Source organism: Colias philodice, chromosome 1 (genome assembly GCF_061535455.1).
Source record: "Colias philodice isolate Cphi_HAF_F1 chromosome 1, ilColPhil1 Martin Lab GWU primary, whole genome shotgun sequence".
NCBI lineage: Eukaryota > Metazoa > Arthropoda > Insecta > Lepidoptera > Pieridae > Colias > Colias philodice.
In genome coordinates this window covers 7,918,626-7,931,894 of record NC_143086.1, presented here as the reverse complement: position 1 = coordinate 7,931,894, position 13,269 = coordinate 7,918,626, and the positions used below count along the sequence as shown (strand labels likewise).

The following is a 13,269-nucleotide window of genomic DNA, read 5'->3' as shown; positions in this document are numbered from 1 at the left end:
GAGTCTGTGAAAAATCCGCGACCGACTTTTTGCGCGCCATGCAGACTTTTTGTGCGCCGCAGACTCGATCGCACAAAAAGTGCGCCGTCTGCGCAGGGCCTTATTATAAACTATTTGCATCACACATGTTTAATTTTCATAAGCCTTTAAGAAATATGATTAGAGATGATTTTGATTAAGCGTATTTCTAAAAGTAACTGTATTTATTATTATATTCGACGTATCTTAATACCCATTCTTAATAGTACTCATAGTTTACTATTGATATTATAATTTACTTGAAAACTTCACTTTATGGGCACAATTTACTTAGTAGTTTATGTACTTAAAATATTATGATACCTACTTATATTTCATGAAACATGCATAACTAGACGATTCTTCCATATTAGATGCCAAGTATACTATGTACTAAATATATGTTTTGATATCTAACCTATGTACCTTATTTTCATATATTCTAAAGTAGTTTATAAATACTGTGCCAAACATTATACAAGTATACAATTAACAAGGCCTGATTTTTCAACATCCAAATTTATACGAAAGCATCTTAGACCGGGAGATACTGACACAAAATTTCGAGTCATTTGTAACAGGATGGCGGTTCTACAGGGTTCTTAGTACGCAATGACAAAAAGAAAAATGATGGTGTGAACGCTGGTACCGGCGGCTTAGTCGCGTGGGCGTTAGTCGAACTCGTCGGAAAATAGCGAAAGTCAAACGATATGTAACAGTATGGCACTTATTTTTCCTGTAAGTTTGAGGATCGACGAATATAAATACAAAATTTCAAAGATCTAGGTGTTGGAAATCTTCACTTATATAAATTAATAATAAATTTATTTTTCAAGTATGACAGCACTTTTTCCCCCTACTAGAAGTATGGCAAATATAATAATGGTCACATTTTATCAAATACTCTCCAAAAAGCCAAATGCAATACTGGTACAAAAAGATAGGCGAAATAAAAAAATTTTGCAGATTTTCGGCGGTATGGCGACCATTTGGAATCGTCCGAAAAGTATGGCATGGCGATTTTCGTAAATGGCTGCACGACGATGGTTACCTGTGCAAAAGTTAGCTTGGTACAAATGGTTGAATAATTGTTTTTTTTAAATCAACACATTCGCGTCGGTATGGCGGGCTGTAAGTCATACCGGAAAAGTATGGCATGACACTACCACCTACTTCTTTTTTATGGGCTATCGGTAATTCAAAAATTTTTGTGTTACAAATCGTTTGACTTTCGCTATTTTTCCGACGAGTTCGACTAACGCCCACGCGACTAACCCACCGGTACCAGCGTTCACACCATCATTTTTCTTTTTGTCATTGCGTACTAAGACCCCTGTAGAACCGCCATCCTGTTACAAATGACTCGAAATTTTGTGTCAGTATCTCCCGGTCTATCTCATTTCATTGCACAAAAAAGAGACAAAATATTTATAAACATATAAAATTTAGTTAGGTGTTGAAAATTTGGTCCGGAATTCCTAACATGAAAGCAATAGACATAGTAATATGATCCGTATTGTCTTCCCATAGCCATGTATTTATGTCAATATTTTTATAATGTTTATTTTCTTTTCTATTTAATAGCATAGTATAAATAGAACAAGTAAGTTATCTTCCAAAAATTGACACACGCACACAACGCCGCTCGGTTACTTCTCATGGACCGTTCTCGATAGGGCTGCGCCATTGCTTTGAGCGGTCGGAGTTGTTTGTTTATGCAATGGGGAATATTCATGTTTTTCTTTTTTGTCTTAAATTAATAGTTTACTATTTTATAACGTAGAAAAAAATATTAATGGGCTTCTAAATACTCTAGATATTTTTAAAAATGAAATTTAAAACTTTTAAAAAATTTAAGCAGTTCAAACGCCGCCATTTTGCCCGCGCTTTGCGTGACGTCACATGACACGTCCAGTGGGTGTTTACCTTAGTGTTTACTGTGGAATAAGAGCTAGCGCGCACGAGCAACTTTGTCTCCGCAACTATTTTGTCTCTCCCATCATAATGTATGGGGAGTTGCGTCGCTACGTGCGCGCACTTTCATACTCGCCCATGGGTGGGAGAGACAAAATAGTTGCGGAGACAAAATAGTTGCGGAGACAAAGTTGCTCGTGCGCGCTGGCTCTAAGTGGATTGATGAATACAATGTCGTGACAGATGACGTCACATTTCGTTCGACCAGTGGTGGCGCGTTTTGGAAGTTTGAATTTCGCTCCCTTATTTTGCACTTTTTGAATATTATTTTAGGGGTTTAAATAATAAGTAAATAAAAAAAAATCCTTTTCATTATAATATTACCATAATAAGTATTCGAGAAAAAAATATTTTAGGCCATTTCAAATTTTATGCATATTCCCTATTACTAGCTTACCGCCCGCGGCTTCGCCCGCTTTGTTTTAAACCTAAATTATACACTAAAACCTTCCTCTTGAATCACTCTATCTATTTAAAAAATCCGCATCAAAATCCGTTGCGTAGTTTTAAAGATTTAAGCATACAAATGGGCATAGAGACAGAGAAATCGGCTTTGTTTTATACTATGTAGTGATTTAAACTATCAACGTGACAAGTGACAGCCCTGCGCCTCGCGAGCTTAGGTACCGTTCGCTTCTAAACGCCGGGAGACGGTCTACTTGTTCTCTTTATACTATGACAATAGTTAGGTTATACAGCCATATGTTATTCATAGAGTATACAACCAATATTACTATAAACCGTAACCGTATTATTTTCATATAGTTTAACTTTATAAGGGTGTTTTGTGGAACGTATTTATCTATAAGAATTCTTGTTTGTGATATGAAATTGTTCTTAGTTCTAGATCTGATTAATAGCTGAGCTTTATTTTTTGAAGTACATTTGACTTCCAATAGTTTAACATGTTTTTGGGTTGGCTTGTTGTAATTTATTACTGAACTATTTAAAATACACATTGCCTTATACAAATGCCCTATATCAGAAGTGGGATTAAAATGTATGATGGGCGTTTCTTTTGATAATATCAAGAAAGCAATTATAATTTACGTAGATGATTGGAAGTACTTTAATATATATTATTATTTTTTTGTAATAATTTAACCCTTAATTCGACGTTGTATAGTATTTTATACGTTTACAATACAATATTTGGTGAATGTGTATTATTCAGATTTTCAATAAGTATACTATGTTTGCCTGTACTAGCATATAAGGAACATGTTATGTTTAATAGTTTTATAATTATTGATTGTACAATATAAGTTAGATTTTAAGTATACATAGTAATAATATATCACAATTATAAAAAAAAATATATATTATCCTAAAAATTTGACGATTCGACGATATATTCGTATGCCATAGTGTTGTGTGCTCTACTATTTTCTCTATTAAAATATTATATTTTTTGTTTAAAAATAAGCAACCAAAGCTTCATATCCGTTATGTTTTACTCTTAATTATTTAAAAATATTTATGTTTTCAAAGTAATTCGATGTTTTATAATGAGCGCACGAGTGAAATTAGAGATTAATATTGAAATGAACGAAAAACGACAACGAAAGTCGAAAACAAAATACCTTTGATATCTTTAATAAGTAAAGGTGCAATCTATCGCTCTTATATATAGACAAATGTACTTAATTTACTTCAAATACTTAAATATTCCTGTACAGATCCTTCAGTAAATAGGTACCTATATATTATTATGTATGTTGTTTAAAAAGGTAACAAAATAGCAATAGTTAAAAATTCTAAACTTTTCGCTGAATTTTGGATGATAGTCTATCTGTTCTCTATTGAATTTACATATAACGAGCATAGACATACAATAATCGAGTACACTCACAATTTTGACCAAAAATTGTCCGAAGAAAAACTCTGCTTTCGCGTGTATTAGGCCATTCTCCCATTACGATACGCACGCATTGTACCGGTAGCGTAGTGTGCGAGCCTACATACAAATGTATGTGAGATACTCTGCGGCGACTAGTCTCCGAGACTTGCAGGATACCTACTTGAATCGCCTGTGCGTATCGCAATGGGAGAATGGCCTTAGGCAGAGTTTTCTGATGAGCGATACAAGAGACTGAACAATACTGCCACGAAATACCTACGCTGTTTATTTCAACGAACGTTTTAAAGGCTTATTACACTACCCGATATGAAGGGCCCTGCATCTAGGGTGGGCGTGTTCCCTAGTTAGTGTGGCGCTTATTACACTTCTCTGCGAATTGGGCCCTAACTCAGTTTATACGCGAATGTCTAGAGAGATAAACGTATTGTTGCATTTTACATTATGCCGCCGTCAGTATCGAAACTTCAAAAAGTTGCTGTAGCAGTGGCAACCGTTGACGCAATAACAAATATTAAAAAAAGAAGAGAAAGATCTGGGTGAAAGAGTATTTGCGGTTACGTGAAAAGCTTTCAAATATGCAAATACTAAGCGTGCTTGAACCGGGAGTTTTAATGAATTAATTAGAGTAGGTGCAGAACAATTTGAACACTTGTTGAGTTTTAAAACAATTAAATAAACAATTGATTTAAACAATTTATTTATTTGTTAACATGGCGGTGTGATCACAAACATTTGGAACTTCCCTTTTAAGTTATATAAACCTGTAGTAGGGAAGTTTGGTGACACCTTACATACAAAAGCAGCCACTCCACGCACTAGTCGCGCGGCAACTGAGCTCCCAAACCGCCCTAAACGTTATTACATTACCCAATCTGCAGGGCGCTTAGGGAGCTAGGCAGATCGGGCAGACCCGATCGCCCTAAATCGGTACACTAACTCCCTAAGTCTTATTACACCACTCTTAGTTAGGGTTAGGGTCCCTAAAAATTGGGTGGTCTAATAAGCCTTTTAAACATCACTGGTCGGACATTTTTTGACAATTGTTTAAAAGGCGATCGTGAGTCTAGTTGTTTATAGTACGCTAAGGATTGCGGGATTAATACAGTCTTCGATACTGAAAACAAATGTCATTTCATCTGTAATATGTACAGAATATGAATGCTTCTAGACGATGTATCCCGTAGTATCAATAGTTATTAGGTACTTAAGTAGTATTCTAGGTTAAAAGGGTCAGCGTTAGGACCTAAATGGTGTTCATTTCCTTCGAAAAACAGTAGCAGTTCAATTACGAAGTTGTTGTTTAGATATAATACACTCGGTTACTGAAAGTTATCTATTGTCTGATTAAGCAGAAGTTGCTAGGACCTACTCATTCGAGGTTTTTGTTAGGTATGGTGTTTATACCTATATGATGGTCATGCATTTTCTAAATCAGTGATTCAATTATGTATTACATTTATACGGCTTTAAAGTGATTTAGGGGCGATTTTTCAATCTTTTGTTAAAACTTATCCGACCAATAAAGTATTATGCCACAATCTAAAAATATTCTCTTTGTCAATTTGCGATGGAAAACACTTTGAAATGGTTGTTTACAATGTTTTTCGACAAATATATTTTAACCATGGATTGAAAAATAGCTCCCCTATTGATGCAGCTTTTTATATGGCTAAAGAGGTACTCTGCATCATCGTTTGAAGTTAAGACACATTTAAGGGTTTAGTGTGAACATTGTTCTGTGGTGGTTCCATAGTGTACTACAGATATACGAATTGTGAATCCGTTGAATTGTACTGTATAGAATTGAATGCAATAGAACAATCTAGTAAAGTAGCAGTAGCACAACTACCAAAAACACTTCTGTATATTAATCAAAATGGGATAGGGTAAAGATTTTTATAAATGGATTGTCGTATATAAATTAGTGTCAGTCAGTGGCAGTGTCAGTAGCCGTATGTAAGATGCACTCCACGATATTAGTATTGTTAGTAGATTGAGTAGTACTTTATTTTTGTGATATGTACTTTTGCGGTAACTGTTTAAAAATAGTAACATATGCACGGGATTTTATCCGTTTGTATTTAGTAGCAGTGACGTCATTTAATTCTGTATGGACACACCTTTTTTACTCACAAGTAAAAGTATGATATACTATGAGTTGTTATTTCTGTATACAATCTTATAAGTGTATAATGTAGGTATGGAATTTTAAATGAATTAATGACTTGATTCCCAACGAATAATTAAAATTTATAAAATGTGCTGGTCTTTTGAATATATTGCAAAATTCATTTCGAATTACAGAATTATAATATGGATCGACAGATATCAAATAAACTGTACTCATTCTTTCCGGTACTAACTATACTCGGCACGGCGAACCATGATCCCTATGACAGTTCCTCTTAGTGATTGCTCCAAGAAGCTTATATTTTCCGGTTTCAAAAATATGCACTCTTTTGGTGAATGGTGACGCCACATTGCACAAATAATACAAATAATACGGAAAAGTGCAAAGGAATAACTTTCATCGTTAAGTACCTAACTAGATAATAATTTTTAAAACTTAGTTAGAGCAAAAAAATGGCGCACAGATTTTATTCGTGGTGTCTCCTCCATACGTAGTAATATTATCTCAATGTGACGCCATTACAAGTTTGTCTCTTGAGAATAACTGTCAGTGTCATAGGAATCATCACTCGCCGAGCCGGGTATACACATTAGTACATTTTATGTCAAATTGTAAATTTCTGTTCTACCATTGGCTGTGACATCTTAAGTGACCGGTAAAATAAAACGTTGCTTTTATTTAAAATTTGTTTTATTTATTTATACATCCCAGAATTAACGTCGACATCTCAATCAATTCTTCCATGAAACATTGATGGGTAAAAGAATTTATATTGTTTTATGATTTTCAATGATAGTATAGTCGTACAAGAGTCGTACAGTAAATCGTTGAATAATATAAAACTTGTTCTTGGTCAGAGGTAGGTATATTTATTTATTTATTTAAAAAGGTGCACACCACAGTGACAGTTTTGACGGATTATACACAATTTTACATAGAACAATCACATGTTGCGGTAAAATGCCAACCAAATTGTATATCTACACACAGCATAGTTGAGGGGATAAAAAAAATTATTAAAAATTACATTATTTAGCACAATTCATAGATCAAGTAAAATAAATTCCAAAATACTACAAATAAAAATCACATCTATATACTTACCTACTTTAGTTTGACATCGAAAAAAATCTATTATAATCAATCAAAATTTGTAATATGTCTAAAATTGTAACTCATGTTTGTAAACACACAAACAATTACATAATAACGTAAGAAACCAAACTAATTATACAAAATGGTATTCAACTACTTAGCTTTAGACAAATGGGCTCGGTTCGTTAAAATAATAGTTAAGAATGGGGGCCCTATTAAGTCTTTAGGGAAACTATGGAGGCACGATACACTGAAAGTAAGTATCAATTACAATAACTCATTGTATATTATGCTTAGATATACGTATATAGGAAATTTCTGCATTTGGGAGTCCATGCTTTGGCATGAAATGGGCCAGCACTCACCGGGGCGGGAGAGGAAGGTGCCATGGCACAAAATACAAATATATAGTCGAATGGAGTAGCATGTGAATGCTTCCGTGTTTCGTTCGATGATTGGGTTGATTGATTTAACACTTACACCAAACGTGTAAAAGTGAAAAAGTGGGTCACTTTTTTAACATGTTCTTTTCACAAGTTACTGAAACGAAGTTGGTACCTAAGTAATTAGGTATAAATGTTATAAATAGACAGAGACAGATATAATCCAAAGGTATAGGGGAAAGGGGCCTAAAGTGGGCACAGAGCCTAAAGAGGGCACTCAGTATAGTATCGGAATTTTAAATAATGGCGCGCGCGCGACTCGTGAGCACGATCCCCACACCCCTCCCACCTCGCGGCAGTCGTTGGATTCGCTTGCGAGCACGCATTTACAAGCTGCAACAAATAAATGTTTTTCGACGATTTTTGAAAAATATTGCAAGGTATGTAATATGTGTTCTTTTTATTTTGGTGTTTACATTCCTTTAATCAAAATTTGTTAGTTATTAAGTGGCTATCTGGCCATATTTTGGTTCCATAAAAATCCACGTGTCTAAAAATTTTGAGGTAGAATTTCGTCTGAACCTTTCAAATGTCGAAAAAGGCAAAGCGGGCAGGGTAAAGCGGGCACGCGCCCGCTTTGCCCCGTCCGCTAAAATGTTACATTATTTTGTTAATTTGCTTTTTCCTTTCAGATGACCGCTTATAACCGGCGTAAATATAAGCGTAAAACTTCACAAGCCTCATGGCAATGCTCAACTATGCAGCAAGCAAAACGAGAAGTGCAAGAGTTAGGAAAACCTGTCAAAAAAGTAACAACTAAATATGGGATTCCAAGAACGACATTGCAGACATCTTAAATTGGGTTCGTGTAATGTAAAGCTTGGTAGGTTTACTACGTCTTATTGTCTTTTCTACGGAACAAGAATTGGAGCTTTTGGAATACGTATTCCATATGGACTCTTTATTTTACGGGCTGTCTAAACAAGAATTTTTGGAACTTGTATACCTACCTATTACATTATTTTAGGATTTATAAAAAAAAATATATGTATATGAAATAATTGTATCGCTTATTAGAGACTAAATAATGATAGACTGTAAACAGGGCGTTATTTTTTAAATATTATTTCAGATATATCTGGAAATATTGTACCTAAAAGTTTAAAGCTCCTAAGAAGTTCCTTTGTTTCATATATTCATTTAAAAATAATTGTATGACTGTTTGAAATACATAACTTATAAAATATTTTTGTGTCTTTTACTCTATTTATTATTGTATATATTATTTGTGGCTGTTTATTTTGAAATCTACTGTTTAAATCCAGGCCTGCCCCCTTTACCCAACTACTGCCCGTTTTGCCCTAAACGAAAGCCCGCTTTAGGCCTCCCCTTCGGGCAAAGCGGGCAATCGTAGGCTTTTAGTAATCTGTTAATAATTATTATATACTTTAACTTTTGACAAATTTAACCACTTAGCATTCAAAAGTATTTATTAATGGAACTTTTGGCAAAAAAATAAATGGATTAACTTCTTTTCAAACTTCATTTTTTTTAATTTTCCCGTAAGGTGCCCCCTTTGGGCCCATCTCCCCTAGTATTTCAATTAACTATTAGTTTTTAATTAATAAATTAATGCATTTCTGGGGCAATAAATGTAAAAACAATTTTATTCATGTATTTACATGAATTAGGAATCCCTTTTCTGTTGTGGGGTAAGAATATAGTTACGAGAAAAATGTATTATTCAAAAAGCACGATTCCATTCGAGTACCTACTTGTCCGGTATTATTAATTTTAATGTATTTATAGGAAGGCAAGCTGGTAGGGACAGATGCTTTTGGAAATAAATATTTCGAGAATACGTATTACATGATTGGGAGGAGCCGTTGGGTGGAATATAATCCTATGGTCAAGTGGAACTATGATGCAAGTCAGGTATAATATTATGACTGCAAAAGAGCGACTACAGATTTTCTTACTGGCTCTTTCCTTTTCGAACTACTTATATTTTCAAAATTGCTTTTTTGCCCGAGTAGGTAGTGTAGGTATGTGCCTTAAACCCACATCGAAAAGACATAGGATAGGTTTATCCCGGAAAAGCCGAAGTAACGGAAACTAAACGGGAACTATGCGGATTTTAGAGTTGAAGTCGCGCGCGGAAAGCTATAGTTTGAAATATTTATAAGTAAACCTAACTGGAAATAGTTGGAGCCTATTTTTGATCGTTAATAGTACCTGGAGTGGCGGCCTTTCATTGAGGTTGTTAGCATTGTATGTAAAGTTTCAAACTTGAAAGGAAAACGTCTGTTACCAACAGTGTAACGATATAATATATCAAGGTCTGTATGCAAGGAATGCACGTGGGTATCGTATATGCACACGTGCATTCGACTTTTACTATGTAAAATTAAAAAGTATAGATTTTTTTAGCAGCTCTCGTAAATTCAAGTCAAGCGTATCTTATTACCTAGATACCTATCTACTATTATTTTGACATGGGTTAAATATGTACATATTTGGATAATAGGCTGATGATAGACTGTAGATAGGCACCTATTAAGCAGATATAGCGATCGTCGGTAGAATATTTTAGTACCTATGTTCTAGTAATAATCTAATAAGTTCTTATTAGATGATCAAAATCGATCTTGTATCGCTTAGGTCGCGTAGAAGTTATGTAGGTTATATCTTTTAATCTGACAGTTACCATTCAAGAAGGTGTGCGGTAGTGAGCGAATATTCTGTAATATTACTGTCAGTCGTGTGTGTCGTGTCATCTTGTTGTGTTAGTAGTTTACTCCTGTGATCCTGTCGTTGCGTAGGTACCGGTTTTGTGGTGCAGGACATAGCCACAGAATACTTAATAGTAATTAGTAACTAACGTTAACACAGGTACAAAAGGTTAGGAATTAATTTGACTTGAATTTGACTGGCCCTGCGTTCCAAGCCAGAGGTCGTGGGTTCGATTCCCAACCGGGGCATATATTTGTGTGATGAACATAGATGTTTGCTCTGTGTCTGGGTGTTAATTATCTATAGAAGTATTTATTTAAAATTACATATGTATGGTTATCAGCCAGCTGGTTTCCATAACACAAGCGAAAGCTTAGTATGGGATCGTGCCGTCTGTGAAAATTGTACTGAAAAATATTTAAATATCGACACTTCATTTTACAAATCAGTCGGCCTTACTATAGATGTTCCTATAATATATCACTAGCTGATGATGGCTGATGATGTTCATTGATGTTAAGAGTACCTACCTATTAAAATACGAAATTGATGATCTAATAAGTTCTTACTAGAATATACCTAAAGATTTTATGAGATTATGAATTTTTGGTCTTAGATATAAAATATTATAAGTAGGTGACTGCGGAATGGTACGGATGGTTGCACTACAAAACAGACCGGCTGCCCAACGAGGACTGCGCCAAATACTGCCTCATGAGCTGCCCCTGGACGCGATGCTGGTTGCTGCCTCACGAGGAGAACATGACGGGCACAGATAAGGCATTCTACCCGTACAGTACTACAAGAGCGCATATCTATGTTTGGGATGGTAATATGTATTTCTACTCTGAAGTACCGGTTTTTTAGATTCTCCTCTTATCAATCGATTATGAGCTGAGTGTGAGCTTTTGAGTATTTGACTCGTAAATAGGTACTTTTGGTTACGTCAGAGTAGTAAATCAGTAAGTCTTGTAGGTATAGGTAGTTATTGAAGAATGAAATTAATAAATATAGTAAATAAACTAAAAAATCGCTAAAACTTATGAAATTATTCCACCGATCCTTGATAAGTGTAGGTACAAAGTTTGAATCTGTCCGTTTAAAGTGGGTCAAATAGAGTCTGAAACGAGTCGGTTACATACAAACATACATATGAAGCTAAAAAAGCGTATTAAAAATAGCAACATTCCCGTAAAATTAAACATAAGAGCCTTATTACATTTCATATATAATTGTCAAGAGATTTCTATAATAGCTAGGTACTTATGTGACATACAAGTACCTACGGCATACTAGGTAATTAGGTTCTTGCATTCAGAATACGTACTCATTCATACTCAAGATACTTATAATGTAACAGTTTGATATGAGAAAGGGTTCAGTTATGTAAATATAATGCAAAAAAGGATTGAATGGGGTTTTTTATTAATCGACGGAATGTTTTTGCAGTAGTTAAATGAAAGAAGAAATATTATTTATTTTTCTAATAAAAGGTTTGTCAAATGATTGTGTTGTGTGAAGTATTGATTAGTTAATTGTGCGACAATTTATTTTGATGTAGGTAGATACTTACTGGAAATGGGATTTCAATATTAAGTTAATTCTTCCATTAAATTCATTTCATTAAAAGAAATGAAATAGGTACCTATGACTGCAAATAAATTATATATTTTTTATATATTAAAATTAACACTAAATTCTAGTATAGGTCGCGTCATGTAAAAAGAACGCTGACGGTTAAGCTGCGCATTGGCGATTTATTGGTCTATTTGGTGTTATGAGGTGGTATAAGAATAACAAATAATATTTGTACATATTATGTACCTAGTTGCGAAGCCACGACTCGAGAGCCTACTTCAAAAATAAAATAAGCAGCAAATAACTTTCGTGCTAAACTCGATACATGCCAAAACACACCCCATCACTTTCATCCAGCGTTCTTTTTACATGATTCGCGTTATATGAAAATAAATTTGGTACGTTCACATTCAGTCGCCCGTGCCTGAACGGCCTGAGTAAAGTTTGGTAGAGCGATAGAGCTATCGGAATCGTAGTTCCTACCGCGACGACTAGATGGCGCAAGTTGTTATAATATGGGAAATGAAAAGTTACACTAATTTTATATTATTTTATTTAAATGTCTTGATAGTGGATGTTTTATTTTCAGGTTGCACAGCTGCAAGACGCGGTTGCAAAACTATTTCTCCGTGAATTAATAAATAATTGTTTGGCTTTTTTACAAAGGTTAAAATAAATGTTTTATTTTTAAAAATAAAAGTCAATCAATACTCTAATAATTGTGTTTTACTGTTAATAAGCATACAATTATACCTATGATTATATATGATAGGTAAAGTCTAGTGAATAAAAATTGTACCTACATCTTATTAAATTTCACCCCAGCTGTAAAACATGAAAAATACCAAAACAATATTATATTATAACTTAATTACATAATGTTCGAAATGATTCCTTTAAATACAAATACCTACCGACGTAAAAATATTTTTATGACATATTTTTTATTGTTTTAAATTGAAACTTTTCCCTCCATTTCTCTACGTAGGTATTTAAATAAGCTTACACGTCGCGATCGATACATTACAAAACAGCATTCAACATATCACTTGTCGAAAACATTTTCAGAGAGCCACTCGAGCGCAATTCGTTGCAATATTGCAAATGAAAAAAGTCGCGACAAAAAATTCAATAGCAAGTTTCATAAAAAAGAAAAATTCTTTTTTTCGTTCGCGTGCTCGCGGTGTCGGGGGCGGGGCTGGGCGGGGCTCGGCCTTCCTTCCCATCGCGTCGGCCGTCGGCTCGACGCTGACGCCGCGACAGTCGCCCGTCGGACGCGACGCGTAGCGCACGAGTATGCACCGCGTGTGAGTGCCGCAGTGTAGTGGGGCAGAGGCCCATACGTTCGAAAATACAAAACGGAAAAATTGACCCCCAGATGGGAGTGTACGAAGAGAGGGGAGCGATGCACTGGGTATGTATTTTGTTTATGTTTACGTTTACGCGCGAAATTGTCGAAATTACTTTTTAAGTAACTGTTTATGATTTTTCATGAA

The 13,269-nt window shown here is 34.8% G+C and overlaps 3 protein-coding genes and 1 long non-coding RNA gene across 4 annotated transcripts in view; 3 read left to right on the top strand and 1 right to left on the bottom strand.

Annotated features, from left to right (window-relative positions):
• The window catches only part of LOC149491209 (uncharacterized), a 445,824-nt gene that overhangs the window by 69,995 nt on the left and 362,560 nt on the right, over positions 1 to 13,269 (bottom strand). The gene's annotated exons all lie outside the window — the stretch shown is intronic.
• Positions 7,222 to 12,412, top strand: LOC149491222 (putative NADH dehydrogenase [ubiquinone] 1 alpha subcomplex subunit 12). Its single transcript, XM_089699151.1, has 4 exons — positions 7,222 to 7,335; positions 9,272 to 9,397; positions 10,832 to 11,024; positions 12,363 to 12,412. The coding sequence occupies exons 1-4, from the start codon at positions 7,222 to 7,224 to the stop codon at positions 12,404 to 12,406; spliced, it is 477 nt and encodes a 158-aa protein (XP_089555277.1). The 3' UTR covers positions 12,407 to 12,412.
• On the top strand, positions 7,429 to 8,349 carry LOC149491223 (uncharacterized). The gene is made up of 3 exons (XM_089700204.1): positions 7,429 to 7,461; positions 7,669 to 7,902; positions 8,155 to 8,349. The coding sequence occupies exons 1-3, from the start codon at positions 7,429 to 7,431 to the stop codon at positions 8,317 to 8,319; spliced, it is 432 nt and encodes a 143-aa protein (XP_089556330.1). The 3' UTR covers positions 8,320 to 8,349.
• The window catches only part of LOC149491221 (protein apterous-like), a 51,912-nt gene continuing 51,683 nt past the window's right edge, over positions 13,041 to 13,269 (top strand). The window contains exon 1 of the mRNA XM_089714390.1: positions 13,041 to 13,187. Within this exon, the coding sequence (XP_089570516.1) occupies positions 13,152 to 13,187 (36 nt within the window). The 5' untranslated portion in view covers positions 13,041 to 13,151. The remainder of the gene's footprint in view (positions 13,188 to 13,269) is intronic.